This window comes from Corticium candelabrum, chromosome 13 (assembly GCF_963422355.1).
Source record: "Corticium candelabrum chromosome 13, ooCorCand1.1, whole genome shotgun sequence".
Classification (NCBI taxonomy): Eukaryota; Metazoa; Porifera; class Homoscleromorpha; order Homosclerophorida; family Plakinidae; genus Corticium; species Corticium candelabrum.
Window position 1 is genome coordinate 6,844,955 of NC_085097.1, and position 17,149 is coordinate 6,862,103.

The 17,149-nt window shown below is 41.2% G+C and overlaps 3 protein-coding genes across 4 annotated transcripts; 1 reads left to right on the top strand and 2 right to left on the bottom strand.

Moving 5' to 3' along the window:
• The first annotated feature begins 538 nt into the window (after window positions 1–538).
• On the top strand, window positions 539–4,537 carry LOC134188982 (hemicentin-1-like). Of its 2 annotated transcripts, XM_062657198.1 has the most exons (10): window positions 539–603; window positions 1,283–1,597; window positions 1,674–2,009; window positions 2,088–2,384; window positions 2,474–2,785; window positions 2,882–3,022; window positions 3,085–3,342; window positions 3,408–3,509; window positions 3,928–4,056; window positions 4,230–4,537. In XM_062657198.1, the coding sequence occupies exons 1-10, from the start codon at window positions 543–545 to the stop codon at window positions 4,406–4,408; spliced, it is 2,130 nt and encodes a 709-aa protein (XP_062513182.1). In that variant the 5' UTR covers window positions 539–542; the 3' UTR covers window positions 4,409–4,537. The 2 variants fall into 2 exon arrangements, with proteins under 2 accessions (XP_062513182.1, XP_062513183.1); XM_062657199.1 differs by lacking the exon at window positions 3,928–4,056.
• An 8,699-nt stretch (window positions 4,538–13,236) lies between these two features.
• On the bottom strand, window positions 13,237–14,605 carry LOC134188956 (uncharacterized). The gene has a single exon (XM_062657174.1). The coding sequence runs from the start codon at window positions 14,288–14,290 to the stop codon at window positions 13,247–13,249; it is 1,044 nt and encodes a 347-aa protein (XP_062513158.1). The 5' UTR covers window positions 14,291–14,605; the 3' UTR covers window positions 13,237–13,246.
• On the bottom strand, window positions 14,334–16,540 carry LOC134188624 (uncharacterized). The gene is made up of 2 exons (XM_062656790.1): window positions 14,426–16,540; window positions 14,334–14,360 (listed from the first exon to the last, which is right to left on the bottom strand). The coding sequence occupies exons 1-2, from the start codon at window positions 16,538–16,540 to the stop codon at window positions 14,334–14,336; spliced, it is 2,142 nt and encodes a 713-aa protein (XP_062512774.1).
• Window positions 16,541–17,149: the final 609 nt, after the last annotated feature.

A 17,149-nucleotide genomic window follows, 5' to 3' on the forward strand; every position in this document is an offset into this window, starting at 1 on the left:
ACTTTACGTCGTCAGTTTAACTCTTACAGTTTTTACAGTGTCCCGTACAGTTAATCTGAACGCTCAAGCTCTTGATTGGACAAGTCAATTTCTTGAGTTCTTGTGATGAAGCAAAATTATGGAGACGAGCGCAATCACGTGCAGACGAAATGGAATGTTTAAATAGACACAAGTCAACGAGAATCAATAAAGACACATGTATACTTCAGCAGTAACAACTAGATCGATGCAATAGTATCTAGTGATTTACTAAATTAGAGTTTGTGCACACAATAGCAAGTCTACTGGTCCATAAACAGCTATACCAAGCTGAGAAAATGCAATACTACTAATAAAGAGAAACAGAATTTGCAACTGAAACAATAAAAAACCTATAATTATCAAATACTGATCTGGCTATACTCTTGTTTGTGACATAGCCGCCACGCTTCTTGTTGTTGCAATGACCAACTATGAAAGTATCTAAGCCATTATATTATATAAATTAACTAAATACACAAGAAGCCACGCCTCCTGAATTCACGTGAGTTAGGCCGGGAGCTATGAAGACAGAGGATCGCTTGTTTGAAGTAGTCGCCAGCTTTCTTCATCTTTGTTTACACGGTAAGAAGACCCTAGTACAAAACCACTGCAGAAAGCGTGCACTAGACAGCTAATTAGTTAGGCTATCTATTAGAAAGGCGTATCTCAAAGGTATCGACTGCTCGGAACTCCTTTTTTGGCTGCATGTTACCTGAAGATCATACACGTTCGTACATGCTCTTGCTACGTGTTTGGCTGCATGGTTTCTCGAACGAGTATGAGCGCTAAGCCGGGACTTTCGAGGCTCAAATTACTCAAGTACCGTACACATTGGACTGGGCGGTGTCAGTGGTTATAGATGCATGTTAACTTAATTAATTAGTCTACTGCGTCCACCTGCAGTTCCTACAAGGAATTTCTCCAAAAACTGTTTTGTCAAATCTTGAATGAAACCGATTCTAATTAATAGGCAATCTTACCATTCTGAACAATTTAATTAATCTACAAACTGTAATTGTCTTTGTTGTTGATTGATTGAATTATACAATAATGTGTAACAATTTGATGCAAATAATTTATTAACTTAACTAACCTGTTGCTGACACGATCGTCTGACTTGAAACCCTGCTGATGTGGCCTCTCGAGCTACGCCTTTCAATCTGTTGTACAATCTTGTATTGTGCAAATATTACTTAATTAATTAGCTCAGTAGTAAAAAATCTAAAAACTAAAATCGAATTAATTATATTTGATTTTATAGTTTTTGCAGTTAGTGGTCTTGTAATCAGAGAAGAACCAGCAGATACAGTCACCACACAAGTTGGTCCCGATCAGGTACGTACTGCTACTCTCTACTGCAGGACAAACTCTCAAGATGATTCGATAATCACTACTTGGTACAAAGATAACGTCAATGTAGAAGATGGAAATTTACCTTTCTATAACATAACGAAAGAAAGTCTTGTGGTTCAAACTGCAGATCCCCATGATACCGGAGAATCACTAGAAGGATTGTATTATTGTGTGATCAACAACGGGACGGTAGCGGTCAGAAGCAAGAGCGCGTATATTAGAGGTACATTATACGTTTGTCAATTATCTAAGAGAGTAACTACTAACTGTATGAATATTGTTCTAATTTTACAAACTAGGAGATCGTTCCACTTTCTTTGTTTCTCCATTGACTGGAGCTTTTTCCACGCAAGCAACAGTTGTAGTAGCTCAAACTGGTTACCTACAACTACCAGTATCGGACAACAGACCTTTCTGGTTCGTTGAATGTGAAAGTGTCACTATCAGTTGTACATCTACAAGCTGTCTATTTTGGCATGACGTATCTGTGACTGGTCGACTCGTCGTTTTCTCCGTCCTTCGCATTAGATACAGTGAAATCAGAAACAACATTGACAAATGTAGAAATGAAAGCACGATACGTGTCATCGGTACAATTGGAGCACCTCGAATGGAAGGAACGTTTACCTTTAAAGGTTAGATTTTAGTTGAATAATTAGATAACTAATAAACGGTTTACGTTTGTGTGTTATAATACATGTTTGTCGTTCTAGATACTAGATTATTGGTTCCAAGGGTTTATATTCAAAATCAACATAATTTTGTTAAAGTTGGCAGCAATGCAACCCTTTACTGCATATCCAGTCATATTAGCAGCTCGTACACGTGGAAAAGAGATGATAGTACTGTGATTGTTGTTGGTATGAGATTCTCATTGCTCATTGATGGTGTGCTGCACATACAAAATGTGACTGAACAAGACAGCGGACAATATGAATGCACTGCTACCGCAACATTTTCATTATTTGGCGTTGTAACCAGAAAAGTGTCATGGAGTGTTACTGTATACAGTAAGTCAATTTCTACAAATTATATACTTATAACTTTGTAGTGCGCAGTGACAATATTGTGTGTTATATTGTTAATTGTTTGAATTAAGGTTTACCGCGTGTTACTCTATCTCTATCTCAACTAAACGACACACACACTAAACAATTCTGCAACACAACCAACCTTGTTGTTCCCTGCATCCTAAATCATCTCCCAACTACAGTAAAGTGTCAAGCAAAGGGATCTTTTCCGACGTTGATTCAACTATTCCACAACGGCCAGTTGCTGTTAAAGCAAAACGTGACGAATGCCAATCATGCTGTGCAGCACACAATTTCATCTCCTCGTTCAGGAATCTATCAATGTATCGCTAGAAATGAGTATAGCAGCAAACAATCATCACTCTCCGCAACAGTATCAGGTAACGGTACCATGTTGTTGTACAATGTAGAGTTTGTGTTGCTCTATTCTCAGTGTAGACATTGCTATACATTAAGTCTTCTTCCAACTGTTTCAGTTACAAGTCGCTCATCAACAACCGCAGCTACATCTCCATCGATGCAACAGTCTACTGACTACGTGTCTACATCACAGTCAACTCCTCGAGCGTCAAGTACGTCAACTAGTTCCTCATATTCGTCTCAACCTACGAATGCAAGTTAGTAAACACTGCGCTACGCTTTGACGTTATATTACTAGAAATTCTTGTTTTGAGTTTAGCATCTCATAATGTGCAATCTACTTCTGGAACGAAGTCTCCTAGAGTTACTAGTGCTCCAGTTACCGTCACACAAGCTAATGCGTCATCCGTGTCTCTATCCAGTAGTTCTCCAACTCTCAACCTTCTGACCACTTCGACACCACGCACCAGCTCGTCTTCTCAACGATCGGATCTTATACCAACGACATCAACCGTTTTGCCAACGTCTCAAACCGCATCACCTCCATTCCATCATGCAAACACTCTTTCCTCATCAGGTATGCCATTGCTGGTTATGCTCTAGTCTTTATAGGTTTAATTAATCAATTTATTAACTGTAAAGGTGCAGCCAAGCCCCATATTGGAAAAGTGACGAGTGCAGCGACTAGTGAAGATGCAAGTGAAAGTACAACTAAGCCAGCAATAAAAGCAACGACACCAACGCGTAAGTATAGTAATTTATAAATTTGTCTAGTTCTCTAGCTAGGGTTAGGGTTAGGGTTAGGGTTAGGGTTAGGGTTAGGGAAAGATCTCTGTTATCTCCACCAGATCTACTCTTACTTCATTTCTTACTGCAAGTCTCTTAACTATCTCTAAGGTAGACTGTTATGGATGGATCATTTATTTATTAAATATGTACAGAATTCTGTTTGGTCTAACGTTTGATTAGTAATTTCATAGACTTCTGCGACATCAGAAGCTACTACGAGTAGGTCACCCACTGGATCACAAAGTGACGGTATACTATACTTCATCTAATTCATTGACGTCTATAGACTAGATATATATCTAGATATTCATTGACTTGACTAACTGAATTGAAATAAGAAATCGTTTATCGTATACTGTCTACTCTTCTACAGCAGGTGGTGGACAAGAAAGTGGAAGAAAGTCTTCAGATCTGACGGGTGTTGCAGTATCAGGATGGGTTGTATCCGTCTTGTTATTTGGAGTTATACTTATTATGATATGGATAAATAGAAAACATCGAGGTGAGCTTTTAATAATTCACCCGTATAAATATTCTTAGAACAATATATAACAGTTGCGGCATAGACATAAGTTTACTGTGATTAGAAGGATTGTTTTATACGTGTCTTGTCTTCATGTGTTAAGTTAATTACAGTGTAATTTTATCAATTACTAATTCTCCTTTGTGATGCAGAATCTAGTCAGAAAAAAAGCGAAGAGACAACAATGAGAGAAAATCCTGCTTACAATTTCATATCATCACACGCTAGAGGAGGAACGGTTCCATCATCGACTGATGCTGTACAGTACGAAGAGGTAGGAATGGATGCAACTAAACGCCAATGTTCCTACGAGAACATTTCTATGCCCTGACGACGCAAAACCAGACAGATGTAGAACATCTAGCCGACGAATTTAGCTCATCAATCCTATCAGCACGCATAGTTCTAGCTAATCAACAACTACACTACTAGCTATAGTACTGTTTTTCAAGTTGTATGTACACGTTTTTCTTTATTATTTTACAATATACATCTGTTTAGTAACTAACTTTAATTTGATTAACGAAAAGCTGATTTTACAACACAGTTAATTAATTAATTGCTAATTTGATTACGAGGCTTTAGAAGAATATTAATTTACTAATCTATACATTAATCTTAATTAAAACTTTAAATACACACAACTTAAAAACAAAATAACACACACACATACACACAGACCACATCTAACACACCCACGCACCCACGCACGCTACGCACCACGCCTTATAACGTTATATCCCGGGTAATCCGGGATCTTAACTAGTTGTACAAATTATAGGGATGATTGAGGTGAGTTGCCTAGAGGCTACTATTCTTGTATTGCAAATAAGAGTGTAAGCACGCTTCTATAACTATTGATATTTTTGGCACTTTGTAGGCGGGTACCTCTAGGACTAAAATGCACCATTCATTGTACTTGCTAGGTTGACTGCGTACGTATAGACTAGTAGAGTATTGATTATCGAGTCTGCATGCATGGTCGTTCTACTTCTCTATTTATACATATAATGTTCTATTTGCTTATTTTCGGCGTATCTCTATCATGTTGTGTCTGTCTACTGTTAACCAGTAATACAACAATAAACAGAGAAGATTGTACCGCGTACTGTATTTAATTAAACTGAGCATGAACCTTCTAAATCTGTCATACAGGAAGCGGACTATAGACAGGTGTGGTGAGATGCCATCATGGAATGGAAGGAGGCAGTGTGGTTGCTAAACAGGATGACACAAGTTCATTAGATAAAAATTGCTGCAATACAAGTGTTTACTAGTTTTAGTTTGTTATCTTGATTGTCAAGACGGAAATGGAGACATTAGGCTGCTACATATACTTGAAATGTCCTTCTATTACTTGATTACAACAGCTCGAGTTTTATTGTTTTAGTTAGTTAGAAATTGAGTACACCTGCCAGGTGGATGACCTACAGAATATCTATAATTAATTGATAATAATTATTATCTAATTGATATTATAATCAACTTGACAATTAATCATCCACAGTCATACTATATCACCTTTACTGTGTATCAGCTCTGCTCTAGGTATATCTGCCGTGGTGTTGATCAGTCTGATATAATTGGTCTGAACACAATTTTGTGCAGAATCTGATCAACATTTTATTTCTAATTATTTTTTGACAATCATTGATAGTTTGCTCTGCTTGTTAGTAACTAAAACAATAAACTATGATAACTGATATTGAATGACAAGTGCACACTCAAATTCACAATAAAACAAACAATCAAATCATTCTAAATTAAAATCAACGTTTTTACCTATTAATTTGATATCGTTGTTGCCAAATTACAAAAGACCTGTTAGCAGACAATATCTACAAATACGATTACGATTACAGATATCTCAATGTTTGCATTAGTGTATTTCAATTTATAAAATTAATTAATTATTTATTCTTAGCATTTCTGTTGAACGATTTTTAGAGATGGGCATTGCAATTCAACGGAAACTGTCACTCATCTGACAGGAGTGGACTTGTAGTGTGTGTTTGTATGGACATATCTATTCTAGTCTTGTGTTGTCTTATAATTAGTGTTTTGTGTATGTATATATCAAGAGAGATTGACTGTGGAAACCTATCTGTGTGCGTGCGTGTGTGTGTGTGTGTGTGTGTGTGTGTGTGTGTGTGTGTGTGTGTGTGTGTGTATGTGTGTGTGTGTGTGTGTGTGTGTGTGTGTGTGTGTGTGTGTGTGTGTGTGTATGTGTGTGTGTGTGTGTGTGTGTGTGTGTGTGTGTGTGTGTGTGTGTGTGTGTGTGTGTGTGTGTGTGTGTGTGTGACTTTTCTGAGTATACGTCTCTTTCTGCTAGTTGCTTAGTGATCATTCGAACCAGTGAATACAACAGCTACAATATGAATTTATTAAATGATTGTAATACAACGATTAATAACAATGGTATATAAACAGACAAAAGCAACATATGTACGATAAACAGAGCAATACATACGATACAAAAAGCAAGAATTTAGAAAAGTTATTGCACAAGAGTGCAAGTAGAGCTGCATTTATGTCAATGTATTAACTAAATGTTTCAATGCTTAGTATGGTCAATAGTGGCGTACTCCACGTTTCCTTCAGACGTCACGTGTCGCTTCGTTTCCGACGGTTTAATCTCCACGTCTGTATACTTTACGTCAGACTTCTAGTCAACGCAAATTACAGTAAATAAACTCAGCATTCTGCTCAACATAACATGCAATACTAGTTTTCTCTTACTCCGTTCTTTTGAACTGATGAAGTAGTTGCTTTCATTGCATCGCGAGGCAAAGATCGAGACTTTGCGGGTCCCTTCCGTCTGGTAATGCTTTGGTTTGGATGCGACTGCAGGTTTTCGGTTTGATTTTGGACATCCTGATGGTAGCTTGCTTGATAAAGCATATTCACTGTCACCAACTGACATATGTGAGACTGTTGATTGTTTTTTTCTTGGCTTGTGTGTTGGCAACAGCGTATTCACTGTCACCAACTGACATGTGTGACACGGTCGACTGTTTCTGCTTAGATTGTTTATTGGCAACTGCGTATTTGTCTTTTACTGCAGTGAATTGGCTGGGAAAGATAGATGAATCACTTTTACCAGCAGATCTGTCTGCGTTAGACTGATCGTGTTGTTCTGGTTGGGTGCGAGAATCTTGTGCATTTGGTGGAGGTAGTGATGGAGGAGCTTTGCGAGTCGTCCTCGCTTTGTTCACATCTGGTAAAGCATATGGATACTCATCGTTCTCGTCATTTGGTTTGCTGCTTGTGTCGTCTTGTTGTGCCGCCGTCATTGCTGCTGCCCGATTACCAAACGGTCACTTGATATCTCCATTTCTCTCTTGACGTTGGGCTTCGCATAGAAGTACTCACTGGAGAGTGTAACACTTCTGGCGTTCTTGGGCTTTACTTCATCTGGTGCAGCGTAGGGATTTTACTATTTCCTTGTGGCATTTCTTTATCGTCTTGTTTTGTTGCCGTGACCTCTCATATCACTAGGCAGTCACTCTCGACCGTCGTTGCTCGTTTTTTTTGGAATCAGGCTTGGCGTAGGAATACTCAGTATTTAGTGACACGGTATTCTTACGAGCCTTTGTTTTGTGCTCACCCGGTAAAGAGTAAGAATTTTCTTCTATATTGCTATCTGACTGCACGACTTCTTCATATGGTTCACTTGCAGATGTTGACAAACGATGTGTGAGCTGTTTTGGCTGTTTGGCGTCAACTGGTGTAACTTCAGAGTGCCTACCATTCGTAGAAGACGTAGGCAAACGTGCACTTGCTGCTTGTTTTGGTTTGTCCGGTACCGCATACGGGGTATCTTCTTCGAGATCGCTTTGTGTTTGAACGTTTGATGAAGGATTGTTTAGACTGCCAACGCGTTCGTAAGCTCCTAAAAATAGAACATATTATTATTTCAATTTCTATCACGAGTGTGTGTGTGTGTGTGTTGTGTGGTGTGGCGTGGTGTGGTGTGTGTACGTGTGCGTGTGTGTGTGTGTGTGTGTGTGTGCGTGTGTGTGTGTGTGTGTGTGCGTGCGTGTGTGTGTGTGTGTGTGTGTGTGTGTGTGTGTGTGTGTGTGTGTGTGTGTGTGTGTGTGTGTGTGTGTGTGTGTGTGTGTGTAATACTATATTTACCATACATGCATCACTAAATAACATACTAACCACTTATCGCTGCTTCCTCGTATTGACCATTTGAGCGTGTACGACTGCTATCAGCATTCTTCTGCCTCTTGTCCGACATTTGCTTAACTACAGAGTAACCCTCTAATGGAACGTCTCCTGTTGTAACAGAAATTTCATCCGTCTTTTGGTCACACACACTGTATACTTGCTGTTTTCTAGCGTTGAGTAACGTTCGTCTAGACTGTCATGTTTTGTAACAATGACTTCACTATCCATTTTTCGAACCAACACATCATACTGATCTTCTTTTCTTATTCCGTCCTCTCCGGGCAAATTTTTGGCCGCGGTTTAGACTTAGCCTCTGGAGAGAACAGTGGGCTGGTAGTACGAGGCTAGCGGCGCGGCTCCCATAGAGCATGTTTGGTAGCCGTTAGACATGTTGCAGTTTTAGTTTCTACGGAAACGCCATGTCGATCTATTGCGCATTCTTTGAGTAGTAACTACAACGCTTCTTTTAAATGGGGCCCCAGTGTTGAACTCGAAGTCATGTTCGCTGCACAAATCTACGTTTAAGAAAGCAATGGAATAACAGAAGGCACAATCATCTGATTCGACGATTGCTTGAGAGCTAAATCTATTATGGTACGTGATGTAGTTACGTTTTCTTCTATACTAATATTAATAACTAATTTATAATTTATAAACGCAATATATTTCTTCCATGTAATATGACATGATTAAGTAATGATTTAGAATTACTAACACAAACAGTGGTTTAGGTAGGGTGTAATTTAGCCAGTTCTAATTTGTGTCCTCGACAGATGATTGAATAAACCCTACCGTAATTATATTAATAACTTAAGTTAAATAATTTCAATTAGCAGTAATCTGTGTTGCTCGCACATAAGTACATGAAGGGTATTATTACAATGACATTATATCACTGAACATGTCACATTATATGTCATATTATGCCCATGCATGTCGCTCACAACCACATCAGTCTGATCAGGAAAGTCATTGCGAGCATTCGAAGCAAATTCTACTTCAGATGTGTTTAGATCATCATGGTTATCTATACAGAAGACATGTCATTGTTGATGATGAATTTATGAATTATTTAATTAGATCTTAGAAGCATCATTGTCTCCAAGTGCTAGCTGTTGGTTGTAATGACCTGCAATGAAGTCCAGCCACTTAATTAAAATTAACAATACTTACTTGCACTCTATCCAAATCTCAAGATTACCAGAACCACCAGTAGTGTGACTGTCAATCTGCAGCGACAGTACGACATGTGGCTTATATATATATATATATATATATATATATATATATATATATTATGCTTACATATTTTATATTTTTCTTCTATGCAAACTACCCCAAACTGCCCCAGAATACCCCAAACTACTCTACCCACCAGTCCCTAAACATAACTACATTACAGTGACAGGAAAATCCCACAAGTCATCAAAGTCCAGGTTCAGTCTACTGTATAATAGCTTGGCATTATACTGCCACAGTCTCACGGACAACTGTTCCATCAAATTTGAGTATGTCTGAGAGAAAGGTATGCTGTTCATTGATGAAGCTTTTGAGGCTATGATCTTCAGCGTCTCTAGACTTGAGGGAGACCAGTGTCCTAAAGTTTCTACAATGAGCGGGTAGAAATGACCTCCTACTTGAGTAACCACCTTGCCATGCTTTTCGTCTTTCTCTATTCACCAGCTTCTGCTGCGGCACCTGGTTTTATGGCTGCCTTGGAGACATAGGATGGTTGCATAGAATTCCTCACTGACACATCAAAGAATGCGGGACGGTCCTCCAGGAAATCTGAGTGAAACACATTACCAGGTCGATTATTGCTTTCCCCTCCGCACTTTTGTTCCCGTTTCGAATCTCTGTTATCAACAAGCAGCGCATGCCAGATAACCTCGCTGATTGCATTATGAACGTTTTATGCGAAGAGGTCCATGCCCGCAGCCAAGGACATGGTCACCAAAACAGTCCATGACATGTCCGCATGGACATCTTGCTGCTTGTTGACTGTCCGGAAAGATTGAGATTCCAAGCCAGTATCTACATGCTAAAATATGTTCATGTCAGAGCATGGCCAGGCCGAGCTTTGGGTTAGGGATTGCCCTTAACCACGCTCCTGCATGAGGTGTAGAGATGGTATTAATACGTGCTCGATCCCGAAGACTGAAACCCTCTTTCAGATTTGACAACAGATGAGAATCAATTCTTGATTGGATTTGACGTTGCGAAGCATTTGTGAGATTGGGAGGGATCGCGTCACTTCCAAGATACTTGGGCAATATGTTCCTAGCGTGGTTCTCACCTGGAATGCAGACATAACGACTGTTGGTGATGTCATCTAAGTCAGTTGTATTGGAAGCTTTCTTGTCCAGGAAGAAGCTGACAAGGTTCCGAGAAAAGTTACAGCTTCCAAGAAAGGCTGCAGAAGAGGTTGGTACAGCTTCTTTTAACCCAAGACCACCAAGAAAGGCTGCAGAAGAGGTTGGTACAGCTTCTTTTAACCCAAGACCACCAACTTTCAGCGGAAGTGTAGCCTGATGCCATGCAGAATCAGAGATAGACGAGTGGGTTATAACACCCAATGATCTCCGGAGTCCTTTGTCAAAGCGTACAAACTGGTCACTGCCAAGACTTGGAGGAACGGTTCGTAGGAGACTGTTCAGTTTACAAGAACCCAGACAACTTCTCAAGAGGTGTAGTTCCACTTGCGGATTGTCCAGATCTTGGAGATGGCTTTGAGAATTCAGAACTTTATCGACAACCTTAGCAAGGGTTGAATCAATGAAATCATCTTTACCATATACTGGTGACCCGAGTAGAGTAGCGCCTGCCTCTGACTGATAGACTCGTTTGATTTCAGATGGAAATTCGGGAAAGGTCTGATCGCCAGAGGGCCAGAAAACTTCACATTTATCAACATTGACCAGTAGGCCATATGAAGGGCTTTGTTGTAGTAGAGCATCTAATAGCATTTTGACAGCCTGCCGGTTTCCAACAAAAGTGCCATCATCTAAGTACCAGAGAGAAAGTTCTATTCCTGGAATAGTGCCAACATCATCCACAAGTTCCATAATAACCAGCGAAAAAGTAAAGGGCCTAGAGGGTCTCCTTGCTGTACTCCTGCTGATGCAACAATGCGGTGGTTGCCAAACCTCAGTTCTCCTTTTGTGTGGTATGACCACTGCACCCATGCCATCAGCTCTGGAAACTCTTTCACAAGTCGTTTCAAAAACGTAGTCCTGCTGCATTCATTAAATGCACTAGTCATGTCAACCTTGAAGCAGCAGAAATCCTCTGAACTGCTATGACGATCAATAATGGTACGTACTGTGTGAACCATACTCTCAAGGCCTCCTTTGATCCCAACACCCACTTGACCGTAAGGAAGAAATAGCTCAGGAAGGTGGGGTTTTGCAAACAAACAACAAATTCTGCTTGCTAATCGAGGGAGAGTATCACCTACTGCGATAGGACGAAACCCACCACTGCTTTTGTGAATTGCTGTTAGTGGTGCACCAAGTAACCAAGGTGCAATGCGTCGATCAGCTTTCCCAGACAACAAGTTCATAAGCTTCGTGAGATTATCAAGGCAAGTAGTAGCCGCTGGAACATTGGTGCCTTTAATGGCATCTAATAGGTGTTGAGCACGAAGTTGTGAAAAGCCAGGACTAGACCCTCTAGGAAAAGCTCGTAAACAAGACATGACCGTACTTGAATCAGCTACCAGTGGTGGAGGTAATTCTTCACACCAAGTAGGGAGAACATGATCTGGATGACGACGTTGCAAATCTGTTAGTGCATCTTCATTGTCATGAGATGCACAACCTTGGGAGCTCAAGGAACGCATTGCATCACCATACCTGCCCTCTTTAGCCAATCTCAGTGCCCGAATACTGTTACTGTGCTGTACAGACAAGACTTTTCGGGGTCTAGCCTCAGCCTTGGCCTCCTGCCATAAACCACAAAGATCACCTTCTTTCCAACGTAGTAAACGTGTGTTCAAGATTGTTTTCACTGCACACCGTTTACTTCTGTCTCCTCTGGGCGGGGAACGAAGAACAGCTTTGGCAAACATAAATAGCCTCGTAAATCCCCAGATTCCATTTTTGCTGTTGCAATGATTGAATTCATCAGCAATAACTTGGGCAAGAAGTGGTCGGACAGATGCTGGCACGTGCATAATGGTGTTTACAGGTAAAGTGGCAATTTCCCTCATAACAGAATAAAACGTTTCTTCTTCATCTCCATGGGGCTTGCCAAGAGTAGTAGCTGCCTCTATACCGTCTAGAACTATGTCAGTGATTACCTTTTCAACACAAGGACTTTGCATTTCACTGGCAACTTCAGTACCATCGGCAGCTTCAGCACCATCGGTAGCTTCAACATCATCGGCAGCTTCAGCACCATCGACAGCAGATTCAGACGTACAGCGGTGTGAAGTTCCATCACGTAACCATGCAGACAACATAGGTGCAACCATTTCACCTCTGCATCGGGAAATACCTGATCCTAAAGAACGACGGCACCGACTAAAGCGTTTCTCGTAAGCAAACCCACAATCAGAACAGAGGCGACGATTGTAAGACTCAAGGAAATTCGTATCCGGGAACTGACGATAAGTTATATGACATGAGTTGATATGCTGGAACAAAGACCCCGTGTTCTTCGAGACAACCGCACAAAGAGGACACTTTGTAACTTCTTGACAGGAGCAGCGTTGAGAAGGATAGGAAGTTGGAGAATCATTTTCCTCATCAGACTCAGACATAGCTCAACACGAACGGGATCGAGCAGGCAGCTATCAGAAACTAAGCAGACTGAAGAATGCGTTGACCTTGTGTAAACAAGCGAGCTGACAGTTATCAAAGAACCAAAACAGAGGAAGAAATCGCAGACAAGAATCATAGCGTAGACGTCGCCATGACATATCCGGGTATATGTATATATATATATATATATATATATTTTATATATATATATATATTTATTTCTTACACACCTACTCACATACAGGGAAGTCCCAACTAAGGACTTCAGCTACTTCCGCAAGTATGCGGCTAGATATCATTCTAGCGTTATAAATCCATAATCTAACAGAAAGCTGCTCTAGCAAATTCTTTAAAGCCTTCCAGAAGGGAACAGCTAACACAGCACATACTTTTGAGGATATAGACTTCAAAGTCTCTAGACTGTCTGGTGACCAAAGGCCAAGTGTTTCAACTACCAACGGATAGAATGTACCACCAGTCAAAGATACTCTTGCATGGTGACGATCATCCTTGCCCATTTCTGCTGCTTCTGCAACAACTCCTGATGTTTCAGCAACTCGAGCAATGTAAGATGGTTGCAACGTGTTTCTTACAGTGATGTCAAAATATCCAGGCCGTCCATTCAAGAAATTCGGATGGAAGACATCACCTGGGCGGCATTTGGATTGACCCGAGCTTCTCTGTTCTTTCACAACTTGTTTGGAATCAATGAGGAGTGATTGCCAAATAGACTCACATAAAGCATTATGTCGATTCAGACGATGTGGACCATGACCACACCCAACAAGATGATCTCCATATGGGTCAAGTGGATGACCACATATACATCTGATGCTGTTTGGTGGGAACGGAAACACAGGTAGACCCAACCAGTATCTTGCTGCTACAACAAACTCATGGGGTGACATGGTGAGGCCTAAGTTACGGTTTGGAGTTGCCCGCAACCATGCACCAGTATGAGGAGATGATAATGTCTTCAAGCGAGCCCTATCTCTGAGACTCACTGAATTGAGTAGGTTGGAAAATGAGATGTCATCTAGTTGAATTTGAATCTGATGTTGTGTAGCTGTCACCAAATCTAATGAAGGTGAATCCTTTCTTGAAAGTAGGTTATGCACGATTCCTCGTGCTTCGTCTTCTCCAGGCAAGGGTTTGATCAAAGTGAGAAGAGAAGGATGGTTACGTTTCAGTAGGCAATTAACTAACTTTCGATTTGAGTTACAGCTGCCAAGAAAAGCGGAAGGTGAAGTAGATAAGGCCTCCCGGATACCCATACCTCCTTTTCCAATTGGCAATACTGCTTGTGACCATGCAAAGTCAGAAATTGAAGATCTTGTGATCCGGCTGAGAGATCGGCGTAACCCTTCATCGAAAATAGACAATGTGCTCGTAGCAACCCCAGGTCTCACAGATCGTAGCAAATGGTTGATTTTACATATGGACAGGCAACTTCTCAACAACTGAAGTTCCACTTGTGGATTTTCAAGATCAGAGAGATGAGATTGGGTATTTGCTACTTGATCGACTCGCTTCTTGAAACAATTAGTGAAGAAATCCGATGAACCAAACACAGGAGAACCAAGCAATTCCATTCCATCTGACGACCGGTGTACTTCTGGTGGAAATTCTGGATGTGTTCGATCTCCTGAAGGCCAAAACACTTCACACTTTGATAAATTGACATGAAGGCCCAGGGAAGGACCTTTCTCTATGATGAAGTTTATTAACTTTGAGACACATTTCCGTGTGCCAGCAAAAGTACCATCGTCAAGGTACCACAAATTTAGGTCTAAGCCAGGCACTTCTCCAACTTCATCCATTAGTTCTAGGACGACTAAGGAGAACAGCAGTGGTCCCAGTGGATCGCCTTGTTGGACTCCTGCTGTAGATGTAAGGTGATGATAGCCAAAGCGCAACTCAGCAGCACAGTGATAGCACCACTGTACCCAAGCTACCAATTCAGGAAATTCACTGCCAAGTCTCTTCAGGAATGAATTGCGATGGCATTCATTGAACGCATTCTTCATGTCCAGTTTGAAACAGCACAGGTCATGTCTAGCACTGTTCTCTTCAATGTATGACCTTAGAGAATGAACACTTGCCTCTAAACCTCCTCGTATTCCAACACCTACCTGACCATATGGTAAGAAGACGTCCGGTAAGCGAGGTTTTATAGCAGAACAGCAAAGACGGCTAGCCAAACGACGCAACACTTCCCCAACAGCAATGGGCCGAATGCCGCCAGCCTTCTTTTGGAGAGCAGTCAAAGGGGCACCAGACAGGAAGGGAGAAATGTTGCGATCAAGTTTTCCAGACAACAAGAGACACATCAATCGTGTTAGGTTTTCTAAACAGGACTGCGCTTCTGGAACATTGCAACCTCGTATAGCATCAATTAAGTGTTGTGCTCGAAGATGAGAATAACCGGGACTTGAGCCATTGGGAAATGCTTCCAATGCAGAAATAACCTCCTGAGAGTCCACAACTAGTGAAGGTGGGACTTCCTCTAGCCAAGCAGGAAGATCGTGAACTGGATGTCGATTTGCCAACTCTTCTAAAGCTTCACTGCTGTCATGAGAGGCACAACCTCGTGAACCCAAAGCCTGAAGTGCATCACTGTATCGACCTTCTGAAGCCAATCTCAATGATCTTCGAGTATTTGTGGTAGCGGTATTTGAGGAATTCAATGAAACATGGCAAGGGTTAGTCTCAGCCTTGACATCCAGCCACAGTGATAGAATATCTCCATCCAACCAACGTTGAAGGCGAGAAGACAAAATTTCCTTTACAACGTACCTTTTCTTTCTCCCACCACGAGGAGGACAGCGAAGGGTAGCTTTGGCCAGCATGAAGAGGCGAGCAAAGCCCCACAGGCCACCCTCACAAGCACACCGTAATTCTTTAGCTAAAACCACACTTAGAAGTGGTCTAACTGATTTTGGGACATGAGTAACTGTCTGAACAGGTGTGGTGACAACTTCGTTCATCAGTGAATTGAAAACAGACAATTCCATGTCACCAACAGCTGGATAGGACATCATAGAAGCTGCTTTAATACCCTCGAGCACCAAATTAGAAGATGAGGATACAGGCACTGATGAAGAAGTAATCCTTGAAGCTGATGTTGGAGCTACCTCAGGTGAATTCTGAATTCCAATATCACCGTTAACAGCTGTGGATTCATACTGACTCAACCAGGATGATGCACTTGGATGGGTCATCAAACCACGACATCTACCACGACCAGGACCTAGAGAACGTCGGCAAAATGAGAAACGATTACCATAAGCAAAGCCACATTCTGAACATAAGCGACGGTTGTGGAATTCTAAGAACTGAACATCCGGGAAATTTCTGTAGCAAATGTGGTTTGCATTTATGTGTTGAAACAGCGAAACTGTGTCTCTTGTCACCAGAGAACATAAAGGACAACATGAATCAGGACTTTGAGTAGAACGCCTACAGTCAGGGGGATCATCTTCTTCGGTATCACTCTCTACGCAACCAGAACCAGACTCAGACATGATTCACCTCAAACTGTGCACAGAGGCCGACGAAAGAAAATGTTGAATGCAACAGCAGCAGCAAGTCTTGGGTGACGACAGAAACCGAACGTTGAGCTCAAAGAAAGAATCCAATGTCAAACGTGACGACAGAAACCAAACGTTGAGCGCAAAGAAAGAATCCAAAGTCAAACGTTCGCGATCGTCGATGGCTTGGTGGGGTGATTGTGACGTCACAATGCAGATAGTACAGATCTGGTGAAAAACAAGTAGAATTCGACGGAAAACGCGAAATTCACGGATATTGATGCCAGGAAACCAACAGACGAAGATAATGAAGGAGTATGAGATGGGAGAACGGCAGGAAAACGATCAACTCGAGGTAAAAATTCAAATGGCGGCGACCGTTGAAATGTGCAGTCTGGACAAACCGCAAGTCACACGTAAAACGCACCTGAATTCCTGTCAATGTACTGGAAACCAACAAACGAAGCCAAAATGGAACGACCAAAGGCACTCTGAAACAGAGAAGACCGTCACAAAACGGAGCCTAACAAAAGGACGCCACCATTGCAGGTATCCCGTATAGCTATATATATATATATATGTATATACAGACTCGGACAAAAT

Bases quoted from the DNA above. Each gene is read 5' to 3' on its own strand.
- LOC134188956 (XM_062657174.1), bottom strand. From the start codon at position 14,290: ATGGGTATCCGGGAGGCCTTATCTACTTCACCTTCCGCTTTTCTTGGC.
- LOC134188982 (XM_062657198.1), top strand. From the start codon at position 543: ATGAAGACAGAGGATCGCTTGTTTGAAGTAGTCGCCAGCTTTCTTCAT. The intron at 2,385-2,473 runs GTAAGTCAATTT...GTTTGAATTAAG, and splicing joins ATGGAGTGTTACTGTATACA to GTTTACCGCGTGTTACTCTA. The intron at 2,786-2,881 runs GTAACGGTACCA...CAACTGTTTCAG, and splicing joins ACTCTCCGCAACAGTATCAG to TTACAAGTCGCTCATCAACA.
- LOC134188624 (XM_062656790.1), bottom strand. From the start codon at position 16,540: ATGTCTGAGTCTGGTTCTGGTTGCGTAGAGAGTGATACCGAAGAAGAT. The intron at 14,361-14,425 runs GTGAGACCTGGG...CCGATCTCTCAG, and splicing joins TCAACCATTTGCTACGATCT to CCGGATCACAAGATCTTCAA.